General features: G+C 51.3%; 2 protein-coding genes across 17 annotated transcripts in view; one reads left to right on the top strand and one right to left on the bottom strand.

Annotated features, from left to right (window-relative positions):
- The first annotated feature begins 1,601 nt into the window (after positions 1 to 1,601).
- dcaf15 (DDB1 and CUL4 associated factor 15) lies at positions 1,602 to 9,473 on the top strand. 3 transcript variants are annotated; one of them, XM_088603206.1, is made up of 13 exons: positions 1,602 to 1,753; positions 2,982 to 3,079; positions 3,678 to 3,813; positions 4,976 to 5,082; positions 5,265 to 5,395; positions 5,572 to 5,733; positions 5,996 to 6,556; positions 6,881 to 6,972; positions 7,090 to 7,218; positions 7,467 to 7,549; positions 7,678 to 7,782; positions 7,860 to 7,975; positions 8,760 to 9,473. In XM_088603206.1, the coding sequence occupies exons 1-13, from the start codon at positions 1,616 to 1,618 to the stop codon at positions 8,813 to 8,815; spliced, it is 1,914 nt and encodes a 637-aa protein (XP_088459332.1). In that variant the 5' UTR covers positions 1,602 to 1,615; the 3' UTR covers positions 8,816 to 9,473. The 3 variants fall into 3 exon arrangements, with proteins under 3 accessions (XP_088459332.1, XP_088459331.1, XP_088459330.1); XM_088603205.1 differs by having other exon boundaries at positions 5,256 to 5,395; positions 5,999 to 6,556; XM_088603204.1 differs by having other exon boundaries at positions 5,256 to 5,395.
- A 1,741-nt stretch (positions 9,474 to 11,214) lies between these two features.
- Positions 11,215 to 13,002, bottom strand: part of rfx1a (regulatory factor X, 1a (influences HLA class II expression)) — a 29,958-nt gene continuing 28,170 nt past the window's right edge. For all 14 annotated transcript variants that reach the window (XM_088603188.1, XM_088603194.1, XM_088603195.1 and 11 more), the window contains one exon: positions 11,215 to 12,990. In XM_088603188.1, coding sequence (XP_088459314.1) covers positions 12,827 to 12,990 — 164 coding nt within the window. In that variant the 3' untranslated portion in view covers positions 11,215 to 12,826. The remainder of the gene's footprint in view (positions 12,991 to 13,002) is intronic.

The following is a 13,002-nucleotide window of genomic DNA, read 5'->3' as shown; positions in this document are numbered from 1 at the left end:
AAACTAGTTTGAGGGGTTGAGTCGCAGAGGTTTCAGCATTGTGAAAGGTCACCGTTAACCCAAAGGATACTGCAGGACTTCCTGAGAAACAAGGTCATGAGGCTCCCTAATAGATACCAGCAGGCCCTGAGGGGCCCCAACTTTATAACAGGAGGCCCTGAGGAGCCCCGGTGGATAACAGGAGCCCCTGAGGAGCTCCAATAGATGACAGGAAGGCCCTTCATTACACAAAGAGTTGGATGAGAATCACTGAGCAAATAATAATAATAATAATAATTGCTTACACTTATAAACCGCTTTTCTGGACACTCCACTCAAAGCGCTTTACAGGTAATGGGGACTCCCCTCCACCACCACCAGTGTGCAGCATCCAATGTGCAGCGCCAGAACGCTCACCACACATCAGCTATCAGTGGGGAGGAGAGCAGAGTAATGAAGCCAATTCATAGAGGGGGATTATTAGGAGGCCATGATTAGTAAGGGCCAATGGGAAATTTGCCCAGGACGTCGGGGTTACACCCCTACTCTTTTCGAGAAACACCCTGGGATTTTTAATGACCACAGAGAGTCAGGACCTCGGTTTTACGTCTCATCTGAAGGACGGCGCCTGTTTACAGTATAGTGTCCCCGTCACTATACTGGGGCATTAGGACCCACGTGGACCACAGGGTGAGCGCCCCCTGCTGGCCCCACTAACACCTCTTCCAGCAGCAACCTTAGTTTTTCCCAGGAGGTCTCACATCCAGGTACTGACCAGGCTCACACCTGCTTAGCTTCAGTGGGTTGCCAGTTGTGAGTTGCAGGGTGATATGGCTGCTGGCATATCAAATAGGTACCAGCAAGCAAAGGTCAGGCTTTGTTTTTAAGTTTTATTGAATATCAAATAATCCAAACGAAGGAGAAATGGTGAAAAAGTGAACAAAAAAAACCCAGAACAAACATGTGCTCCGGCTTGTAATTGCCTCTGGCAACAAGTTATTTTTTTTACATATGTAAGTTGTGTTTTTTGCCTTATTCTTCAGGCTTTTGATGGAGTTTAAGTACTATTGCATTTCAAACTCGTAAGCATTAAAGGAGGGAATAGCACTGGACCCTTTTGTATTGTATACTGTAGGTGTGATATAACTAACATGAATTTTAAAGACCATGTATTTACATCTTGCAAAGTATAAGAGAATATCAAACCCCTTATATCTAACATTCACAATGAAACGCATAAAGGTGAAGTTTTGCTAGTCTATCAAAACAGTTTTGTATATATGCAGTTTACAGATAAATGTGTAGGTGTTTCTTTTCTAGTTATACAGAAACACAAATCCTCTTACTGCCCAGTGCTGGTGAGTTTGATGTCCCTGCCTTCTCTTCTTTGGGGGTTTGTAGTTTGTTGAGCTCAGTGGGGGCTGGGGGGGTAGGGTTTGGGGTAAATAGGGGGTGGAACAACAGTGATTGACACCAAGCACTGTCCAATCTAAGCGACGTTTGTGTAGGAGGAGCGACTTGGTACGACCAATCTTAACAGAGCTGGGAGACCGGAGCTTTAGCTTTGATTGACGGGTCTTTTGCCCAATAGAGAAGCTTGGCGGGTATGCGGTGAGCCAATGGGAGAGCGACTTTCATGGATAGGCGGGAGCGTGCAGGCAGCTTGGAGTGGCGAAAAATGGCGCCCAGCTCGAAATCGGAGAGGGATGACAACAAACAGAAACCGGCGAAAAAATACAAAGAGCACCTCGTCAAGCTGTTGAACCGCGGCAAGGTAACTCCAGACCGGCCCGCGACATACAAGGCCACGCCTGACGGCGGCGCGCACCTTCGCGGACTTTGAGGAGACGCGGAAACTGCGGGCTCGTCAGTAACTGCGGAGCCGGAGGCAGCCTGGCCTTTCAGTGCAGATACAGTAATAAGAACCGTGATAACGAGGGCTTGTTTTTCTTAACGGCTTTTACTCACAATCCAACACACAGTTTACCCTGGACGCGGAAAGGAAAAGGCTTCGGTCTTTTTCGGTCTTAATGTGTTCCTGTTGTGGCTAGCTGGACGTGTTTGTCGGTAGATGAGGAACATGACCTTCAGTCACAGTCGAGTGCACAATTAAAGGCATCGACACCGGGGTCGATTTAGAGAACATGTCTAGAGAAAGCGGTTTTTCTGATCCCAGATTCTTTCCGGCAGGATGACTGGGCGGTTGTCTGCAGTACTGGGTTCGGCCTGCATGCGGCGCCAGGTGGTTGGGATCACGAATGAGAGGAGACCCCTCATGTTTGAGCTCTCGGGCCTCCTGGAGTTTCTGATTATTATCACTAGAATTTTTGGCTCAACGTGTAAATTCTCCTGCAGTATCTTTATTTATATAAGGTGTTCCCATAGTCACGGCAATATCTTGGTGTGTAGCAGCCTGATTCACTCCAGGTTTAACATTGTTGTTAGTGCTGCTGGAAGAGGTGTTAGTGGGGCCAGCAGGGGGCGCTCACCCTGTGGTAAATGTGGGTCCTAATGCCCCAGTATAGTGACGGGGACACTATACTGTAAACAGGTGCCGTCCTTTGGATGAGACGTAAAATTGAGGTCTTGACTCTCTGTGGTCATTAAAAATCCCAGGGCGTTTCTCAAAAAGAGTAGGGGTGTAACCCCGGCTTCCTGGTGAAATTTCCCATTGGCCCTTACCAATCATGGCCTCCTGATAATCCCCATCTATGAATTGGCTACATTACTCTGCTCTCCTCCCCACTGAGAGCTGGTGTGTGGTGAGCGTTCTGGCGCACTATGGCTGCCGTCGCATCATCCAGGTGGGGCTGCACATTGGTGGTGATGGAGGGGAGTCCCCATTACTTGTAAAGCGCTTTGAGTGGAGTGTCCAGAAAAGCGCTATATAAGTGTAAGCAATTATTATTATTATTATTATTATTATTATTATTATTATTATTATTATCGTCTGACTCCTTGGTGTTCAGCAGCCTGATCCAGTTTCTCTCTCTCTCTGTCAGTTGTCTGGTCAGCTGACTCACCGCCTGTTCCGGAAACTGCCTCCCCGAGTTTGTGTGTCTCTGAAGACCATCGTCAGTGAGGAGTTCCTCAGAGCAGGGTCTGTCTGTGTGTCTCTGTGTCAGTGAGTTGCTCCTCAGAGCAGGGTCTGTCTGTGTGTCTCTGTGTCAGTGAGTTGCTCCTCAGAGCAGGGCCTGTCTGTGTGTCTCTGTGTCAGTGAGGAGCTCCTCAGAGCAGGGCCTGTCTGTGTGTCTCTGTGTCAGTGAGGAGCTCCTCAGAGCAGGGCCTGTCTGTGTGTCTCTGTGTCAGTGAGGAGCTCCTCAGAGCAGGGCCTGTCTGTGTGTCTCTGTGTCAGTGAGGAGCTCCTCAGAGCAGGGCCTGTCTGTGTGTCTCTGTGTCAGTGAGGAGCTCCTCAGAGCAGGGCCTGTCTGTGTGTCTCTGTGTCAGTGAGGAGCTCCTCAGAGCAGGGCCTGTCTGTGTGTCTCTGTGTCAGTGAGGAGCTCCTCAGAGCAGGGCCTGTCTGTGTGTCTCTGTGTCAGTGAGGAGCTCCTGTGCCTGATTCTGTTTTTCTCTAAATATATTTTTCTGGGTCTACCTGCATGTGTCTGTTGTTCTGTGTGTTCTCTTTGTCCTTCTTTTATCCTGTTTTGGTATCACAGGAGCCTTCAGTGTTGTGTTGTTTTTACCTGTGTGTGCAGTCACATCTTCCTGGGCTTCACAAAGTGCGGCCGGTATGTCCTGTCCTATACCAGCGACTGTGGGGAGGACGACTTCTCCTTTTACATCTATCACCTCTACTGGTGGGAGTTTAACCTGCACAGCCGCCTGCGCCAGGTGAGACATCCCTGCATTCACCTAGATAGGACATCACTGTGAGAATCCCCCTGCACACACACACCCGGACAGGTGAGACGTCACTGTGAGAATCCCCCTGCAGACACACACCCGGACAGGTGAGACGTCACTGTGAGAATCCCCCTGCACACACACACACCTGGACAGGTGAGACGTCACTGTGAGAATCCCCCTGCACACACACACACCTGGACAGGTGAGACGTCACTGTGAGAATCCCCCTGCAGACACACACCCGGACAGGTGAGACGTCACTGTGAGAATCCCCCTGCACACACACACACCTGGACAGGTGAGACGTCACTGTGAGAATCCCCCTGCACACACACACACACCTGGACAGGTGAGACGTCACTGTGAGAATCACCCTGCACACACACACACACCTGGACAGGTGAGACGTCACTGTGAGAATCCCCCTGCAGACACACACCCGGACAGGTGAGACGTCACTGTGAGAATCCCCCTGCACACACACACACCTGGACAGGTGAGACGTCACTGTGAGAATCCCCCTGCACACACACACACACCTGGACAGGTGAGACGTCACTGTGAGAATCCCCCTGCACACACACACACCTGGACAGGTGAGACGTCACTGTGAGAATCCCCCTGCACACACACACACCTGGACAGGTGAGACGTCACTGTGAGAATCCCCCTGCACACACACACACCTGGACAGGTGAGACGTCACTGTGAGAATCCCCCTGCACACACACACACCTGGACAGGTGAGACGTCACTGTGAGAATCCCCCTGCACACACACACACCTGGACAGGTGAGACGTCACTGAGAATCCCCCTGCAGACACACACCCGGACAGGTGAGACGTCACTGTGAGAATCCCCCTGCACACACACACACCTGGACAGGTGAGACGTCACTGTGAGAATCCCCCTGCACACACACACACACACACACACACACACACACACACACACACACACACACACACACACACACACACACACCTGGACAGGTGAGACGTCACTGTGAGAATCCCCCTGCACGCACGCACGCACGCACGCACACACACACACACCTGGGGCCAGTGAAGTGTCCAGTAACAGTGAACAAAGTCACAAACTGGAAAAGGTGACCTTTCCGACATGTGTTATGTACTCTCCCCTCAGGTGAGGCAGGTGCGCCTGTTTGCGGGGGAGGAGATCTACAGTGACCTGTACCTAACGGTGTGTGAGTGGCCCAGTGACCGTTCCAAAATTGTCATCTTCGGCTTCAAGTAAGCAAAACTGAGTCTTTCGGTATGGAGAAATTGGGGGGTTGTGGTGTTGTGGCCGGTTTGTGTTCTGTGTGTGTGTCAGGGTGTAGCACTGGGGTCAGTGTGATATCTCGGTTGGTGTGCATCAGGGTGTGGTGTTGGGGTCAGTGTGTGCCATGGCAATTATGTGTCAGTACCCGCAGCTCCAGTTCTGTGCTGATGAATTTGATGATGAGCGATGAGAACAACAGGGACATCTACGTCACCGTAGCAACAATGCCTCCCTCACGGCCCTGCACCCATTGTACTGGCCCACCCGCTGCATCACAGTCAGGTATGTGGCCCCACCTCTCTGCCTCCTCAGTCCACTGTGCTTTGTGTCTCATACTCAGCTTGAGAGACTGTTACTTGCTTGAGCAATAAAAGCGTTGCTTAAGCGATAACAATTGGCAAACAGTTACTGGGTGACTGGAGATCTGGGAATCCTACAGGTGTTTCTTTCTCTCTCAGGCAGCTCACAGTGCCTAGCCCATGGCTATGTGCTGAACTCGCGGTACCAGGTGGTCTACCCCTTCCCCACCTTCCAGCCAGCCTTCCAACTCAAGCAGGACCAGGTGGTGCTGCTCAACACCAGCTACTCCCTGGTGGCCTGTGCCGTGTCAGTCTGCCCTGGTACAGTACTGCCGAAATTGTCTGTTTTGTCTGACGCTGACAGTATGCTGTTTGTGCATCTCTTTGGTGGCCTGTGCCGTGTCTGTCTGCCCTGGTACAGTACAGCAGTTAATCCTTTTGGCGTTGTTACTAAGTTAACTATAATCCGCTGGTAGCCTTGTCTAAGTGTCCTATTACTGCTTTGGCTTTTGAGTTATGATCAGTAGTGAAAGGAAGCTGTGAATTCCTCGTTCTCACTCTCCCCATTTTTCTGTGTCTTCAGCAGGGGATCAGGGGGAGTCCAGTCAGATCCTGTACAGGAGGAGGGGCCTTGGATCGCCACTGCCCTCCCGGCCCGTGGTGCTGCCCTCTCCCTCTCCCTCCTCCCGAGCCCCTGGGACTCCCTGCTCGTCCCCCGATCAGACACAGGACCCCTGCAAGCCCCAGCCCCCATCTCCCTCGCCTGACCAATCGCAGGCTGCCGCCAGGGCACGGGAATTCGCGGCAGACATCTTCAGACGAGCTCGGGGGAGAAACAGTAGTGGAGAGGAAGCGGGGGGCAAGCGGGGAGACAGCAGAGATGCGCTTACAGAGGAAGAGACCAGGGCAGGGAGAGAGAGTCCTGTACCTTCCTCCTCCTCAGGGGGTACTCGGGAGCTCTCGGGGTCAGAGGAGCAGGCAAGCCCTGTTGATCGTGACCCTGAGGGTGTGGGTGAGTCACACGGCTCTGTGTCCTCCTCTTCCTCCTCCACCCTCTCTTCCTCGGCCACGGAGCCTGGCTACGTGAACTACACCAGGCTGCAGTATTGTTTACAGCCACCGGGGGCGCCAGAGCAGGACACCGGTGAGTGTGCACAGAGCTGTCTTCCCTGGTGTAAAGGGAGCCTGTTGCAGAAATGTGATGAGTAGCCTCTCTCTGGTCCCCATCCCTCTCTTGGTGTTTGATTGGCATGAGTGTCTGATGTGGTGGAGCTGGTGTGACAGAATCCTCTCTCAGGTCCCCATCCTTCTCTCTGTGTTTTGATTTGTATGACTGACTGATGTAGCAGAGCTGGTGTGACAGAAGCCTCTCTCTGGTCCTCATCCCTTTCTCGGTGTATGATTGGCATGAGTGTCTGATGTGGTGGAGCTGGTGTTACAGAAGCTTCTTCCCCCGTGTCTCTGTCAGAGTACGAGGATGACAAGGTGCTGCTGCCATTCACAGTGACTGACCTGAGGGGCCGCAGCCTGCGGCTAGTGAAGGGACAGCAGCCCAGCCAGGTAAGGCCTCTGTCCGGCACTCTGTTGCCTGTCCCCCTCTCTCTGACTGGACAACCCCCGTCTCGCTCCCTGAATAACCCTTTCCTTCGTGTCTGTATAACCTCTCTGCCTCCGCAGGCTCAGTGCGTTTGTGTGGAGCAGCTGACGCTGGATTTTGAGTATGTGATTAATGAGGTGATCCGCAATGACGCTGCCTGGGCGCCCCAGTTCTGCTCCTTCAGTGACTACGACATCGTCATTCTGGAGGTGAGACAGACCCAAAATCTGGCACACGGCCCCAACCCACTTCCCTGGGGTGCAGTCTCAACAATTTACATCTAATAACGTTGTCTGACCAACTGTGTCCGTGATCTGTTCCACCAGCGCCGGCAGTGTAGCCCGGCTGGTTAGGTATTGCTCCATTCTCGATACCAGCCACTAGGTGTCGCACTGACAGGAGTGTGTGCGCACAGGGCTGTGCTTGCACGCTGAGACACCTCTCTCCTCTCTGTCAGGTGTGTCCAGAGATGAACACCGTGGTGATTAACATTGGGCTGCTCCTGCTGGCCTTCCCCACACCCGAGGAGGAGCACTGCAGGTTAGTCTGTCCCCATGTCCCCCTGTTCCCCACCTTCCTGACCGTGTGTTCCCCTGTCCTTCTACCTGTCTGCAAGCTCAAGGTGCTGGCAGGACAGAAACTGACCTCTGGTCTCCGTCTGTCTGCAGGCCGAATACCTACCACTCCAGCCTGCAGGTGTCCTGGGACCTGAGCACAGGAGTTTGTCGCACGGTGGGGGTGGGAGAGCTCACAGAGGTCAAGGGTCAGACCAGGTAAGGGCACCAAGGTCTGCCTGCTCTTGTCTCTCACTTCCTCCCACCTCCCCTCCCTGACTGGCTCTCTCCCGCAGTGGCAGCGTGTGGAGCTCCTACAGGAAGTCCTGTGTCAACACCGTGATGAAGTGGCTGGTTCCTGAGAGCAGTTCCTGCTACATCAACCGCATGACCAACGAGGCCCTGCACAAAGGTACGCCACTTCCCGCCAGAGACTGGTCAGACTGATTTAACCTCACGGACAAGCGAGGCCCTGCTGATATTAACGCACAGGCATGCGAGATCAGAGAGAGGTCAAGCTCAAATTTCCGCATGGACATGCGAGGTCAAGGGCAGGTCAAGCTAAGGTCACGCGACACGTGAGGCCAGAGCCAGGTCAGGCTGACAAGGTGTAGTACAGGTGTAGTGGTACTACAGGTCAGATTGAGGTCGAGGAGACCGGGTGTAGTACAGGTGTAGCTGGTCACAGTGAGGTTGGGGTGATCGGGTGTGGTACAGGTGTAGCTGGTCAGAGTGAGGTCAGGAAGACTGGGTGTTGTACAGGTGTAGTGGGTCAGGTTGGGGTGATCGGGTGTGGTACAGGTGTAGCTGGTCAGAGTGAGGTCAGGAAGACTGGGTGTAGTACAGGTGTAGTGGGTCAGGTTGGGGTGATCGGGTGTAGTACAGGTGTAGTGGGTCAGGTTGGGGTGATCGGGTGTAGTACAGGTGTAGTGGTACTACAGGTCAGATTGAGGTCAAGGAGACCGGTGTAGTACAGGTGTAGCTGGTCACAGTGAGGTTGGAGTGATCAGGTGTGGTACAGCTGTAGCGGGTCACAGTGAGGTCAGGGAGACTGGGTGTAGTACAGGTGTAGCTGGTCATAGTCAGGACGGAATGATCGGGAGTAGTATAGGTGTAGCTGGTCTCAGTAAGGTCGGGGTGATCGGGTGTAGTACAGGTGTCGTAGTTATTTGATGGGCTGTGCTGCTGTGTTTCAGGCTCCTCACTCAAAGTGCTGGCGGACAGCGATCGCTACACCTGGATCGTCTTGTGAGGGACTGGTGGACAGACGGGATGGACAGATACACAGACAACATTGTGCACACTGAGACTCTCGCAGACAACACTTTACACTCACTGTACACACCGAGACTCACACAGACAACACTGTGCACACTGAGAGATTCACACACGGACAACACCTCTGGGAGCCTCTACCTCTGTTCCTGTACTACTGTCATTCCACACCAACTTGTTCCTGCTTGACTGCTGATCAGTGTAGATACCGAGGCCGGCTGTACCGTTACTCAAGTACTGTAGCAGCAGTTCATGTGAGCCGCTCACACAGTGGAGCGTAGAGGGGCCAGTGGTCACCCCCTGGTTGCCCGGCAGTCTGGGCAGATCTCTGCTCCCTGTGGGACTGGGAAAGAGGGACCAGTGCTGTGGGTCTCAGGAGGTTTCCTGGCTGAGCTCAGTATGAACGCATTGAAAGACAGGCGCCATCAGCCACAGTTCCTCCGGTCGTGACACTCGGCCCCGTGATTCCAAGTGAATTCTTTTCTGTTGTCCTTCAGCTCGTACTCTCGTCTCTGTGCTGCCATTTTGGTATCTCGTCTTTTATTTGGTGCTGTTGCTGGTTCATTAGTTAAACTGACTGGATGGTGTAATTTTTATTTTAAATTTGTATTAAAAGTGGATTCCTTTCAGACTGATCTGGGGTGTCGTGCTCTTCTCTTGTCTTAGCTGCTCTGATGAACGTGGGCGTTTTATTTTGGTGTCTGGATTAGTGTGCGGAGTCTTTTCGTTGGGATATTTGGATGTTTTGCTCAGATGTTCTTTTCAGTTGGGTGCTCCAGCCAGAGCGGTGTCTGTCATTGTGGGATAGGAAGGTGGCGGCTGGGATTCTGGAAGGATTCTACATAAAGCTGAGTGAGCAGGTGTAGAGGACTGGCGTCCTTTTTCTCTGCACATGTGCATTCACGCACACACGACTCACACTCGCACGCTCATTCACACTCGCACCTTTCCTGACGAGACCAGTAGCTGATGAGTGAGAAGACTGACTTCACAGGCAACAGACAGGCAAGCAGTGCTCCACCTGTTTAATATGAGAAATCCAGGGCAAATACTGTAAGCCACACGTTTTAAAAAATAACACGCACAGGCTAGCACTTGATCACGCTTGCAGTTTTTTTTTTACTTCTTGGAAGAAAAAGTTACAAAAAAAGGTAGAAAACAGTTTTTCCACTTTGAAGATGAGATGCCGAGTTCTTTCTTGATACAGAAGAGGGCACTGGTGCATTCCCCCGTTTCTCCTCCCTGCTGTGAGTTGAGGGAGCAGATGGAGGTCAGTGATGGGTACAGTACAACACAGGGGGGCTCAGACAACCAGTGGACTAACCAGTTCATCCAAACACAAACCTAGAGGAAAAACCTCGTCCTTCTAAAGACGGCAGCGGATTTTTATCTCTAATAGTAAAAATATTGTAATAATCACATCTGAATAAGAACACTGACAGCGAGATCAAATAAGGCCATGATGGTTGGATAAAATAAAAAAAACATCTCAAGTATTTTTATCACAAAGTAGTACAGTTTCTCACTTTTGTAATTGCTAATAATGATCATTGTTATAATAATTACATTTAAAGTAGGAAAACATATATCACAGGTTTATTTATAATATCTTCACAAATGTTTCTAAGAAGAACTTGCTGCTGTTCTTGAACACGCTGTGATACTGCAGCAAAGTGTCAGAAAGAGGCAGAGCACTGTGGGCTGGACGCCCTGCACAACACTGGACACTGGGCTGGACATCCTGCACAATACTGGACACTGAAAGTTCACGTGACCTCTGCTGCTATGCGTCCAAAAGGCTGTGACACATCGGAAAGCTCAGGTGACCTTTTATACACGCTGCAGCAGAAGCCACCTGAAATAAAAGTTACCCCACATTTTCATATCTTAAGCAAAAATTCTCAAGCTGTTTTTGTGTTGGAAAATCCTTGGTGGCACTGCTGGTTTCTCACAGGGCTGTTCAGAAAATGAAGAGAATTCTGCTGAGGGTAAAGGCTGACCATGAATCTGGAGATTTCAAGGGCTTTGGGATAATGGCAGCTGATGGAGTGGAATTGGGGTAAGTGAGCTGAGTCTATGGCTACTCTCAGTCTCCTGTCCTGCTGTGTGTGTGATAGGATAGGAGACCGAGAATCCCTCTGTTATAGATTTATTACTGAAGGAGCCTTGATCGCCCTTCTCTCTGTTCCCTGTTGGTTTGCAGGGGTTTATCACTCTTTGCTCACCCTCCCTTGTTCCACTGCAGGACAGGATAGAGGAGATGTGAACTGTGCTGCTCATGTCAGATGAAGGATACACTGGTCTATCCCTGTTTGACTACAGGTGTACAGAGTAACATCACAAGGGGAAAAAGAAATCTCCAGATCTTTGACAGTCTGCCATTTAAAAAAATCATTTATTTATATACTTTAAAAATTAAAACATTTGCTTTTCATTGCATAGAACCCCCACACACACTTAAACACACACATCGACGGCACAGGGTTCTCCAAGCCACATTCAGAAATCCAGGTCACTCGCATTCAGACTACCAGTGTTCAGCAATCAAGAGGAAACACTTTTGTGACTCATATTAGGAAATAAACAGGAAGGAGCTGCAGCTAGAAACGGCCCACAGGCTCTTGCTAGCCTGATGCGAGTGCGGTGTGAAATACCGAGAGCAGACTGTGATGAGGATGAGAACAGGAAGCTGTGGTAAAGCGCATCGAGGACAGACAGAAACAGGAGATGATTCCACGGTACAAAGGCAGGGAAGGGTAGAGAGCAGACAGAGGGCAGGCCGACACCAGTGCACTGCCCACTGGCCCCCAGCCAGCCACCCAAGACACACAGGCCGACACCAAGAGAAAGGTAGAAGAATCCAGACACTAGCTTTTTATAGTTTGGGTGATGTGTTGAACACTGCTGGTTGTCTGGGTGAACTTTATGCACACAGGCACAAAGTTTTCACACAGCTCTCTCTCTCTCACAAACACAGCATTCATACACCCACAGCTCTATCTCAATTACACACATGAACACACCCTCTCTCTCTCTCTCACACACACACACACTGTTCGCTCTTTGCTGCTCCAAGTCTTTATTTCAAGAGAAATGCTGGCAGGAAATTAAGTGTATCATTCACCAAGGCAGGTAATACATTTTTGGCACAAAACGCAAAAATAAAAGTAACACTATTCTCAATTTTTAATACATTGATCATACCAACAAAAGATGCAAAAACAGTTACGTGTCTGGACTGAATGAGGCCACCGGGATTGAAAACAAGAAGAGCAACAGAACAGCAAAAATCACACACACACACACGTGTCTGTCACCTACAGCAGCTTCTATCCCCTGTGCGTCAGGGTTCGACTGAGTAGAATGACAGAGCAGCCTCCAGGGCCCTAACAGTCAATTTATGCCTTTGAAGGCCACCTTCAGCAGAGTTCGCCAAGACACAGCCCACAAACACGACGCTATTCACAGACAGGCACGAACGCAGGCACTCGCACACAGAGCGGCTGAAGATGTGCAGTTTCTCACTCAGCTCTTCACACATGGGTACGTACTGTTCAGCCACGCTACCCTTTCAGTTACTGCAGCTACTAGCCACTCACACCTAGGGCCTCCCACCCCACTGCCACATGATTGGGCCACACAGCCTCCAAACTGACTGGACACCCTGTAACCCTTAGCCTTAGATTCTGATTGGTGGGCACTGGTGAGGCTGGTGCCTTACCCTGCATGAAGGGCCTCTAGGTGGAGACAAGCCCACTAGGAGTCCCACTACAGGACTGGTGGCAAGGCAGTGAAGGTTTGGCTCCACCTGTGGAGCAGTGATTGTTCAGTTCCATGAGGCTGTCAGAGGACTGTGTCTGTGGACAGTTTGTGGACAGGCTGTGTGGTGCGGAGGAGTGGGCTGGAGACAGGCGAATGGGACTATGTGCCTGACTCTCCCGCTGCAGATACTGGGGTGCGTGTGTGTGGCAGGGTCTCAGTGTTCCCCTCAGTTGTCTGGGGGTGCGGTGCTGAACAGGCCTCTGGGGTCAGTGCGGGGCAGCTTGGTGGGAGGCTCCAGAGAGTCGACAGGCAGCCCGGAGGAGTCTGAAGGCAGAGACAGCTCCTGCGAGCACTCTTCATCACTCTCCTCCTCCTCCTCCTCTTCCTCCTCTGAGAGAGGGA

The sequence above is a fragment of the Lepisosteus platostomus genome, chromosome 13 (genome assembly GCF_059453375.1).
Source record: "Lepisosteus platostomus isolate fLepPlt1 chromosome 13, fLepPlt1.hap1, whole genome shotgun sequence".
NCBI lineage: Eukaryota > Metazoa > Chordata > Actinopteri > Semionotiformes > Lepisosteidae > Lepisosteus > Lepisosteus platostomus.
The sequence above is the reverse complement of the archived record's forward strand: the minus strand, read 5'-3'. Positions and strand labels throughout refer to the sequence as shown.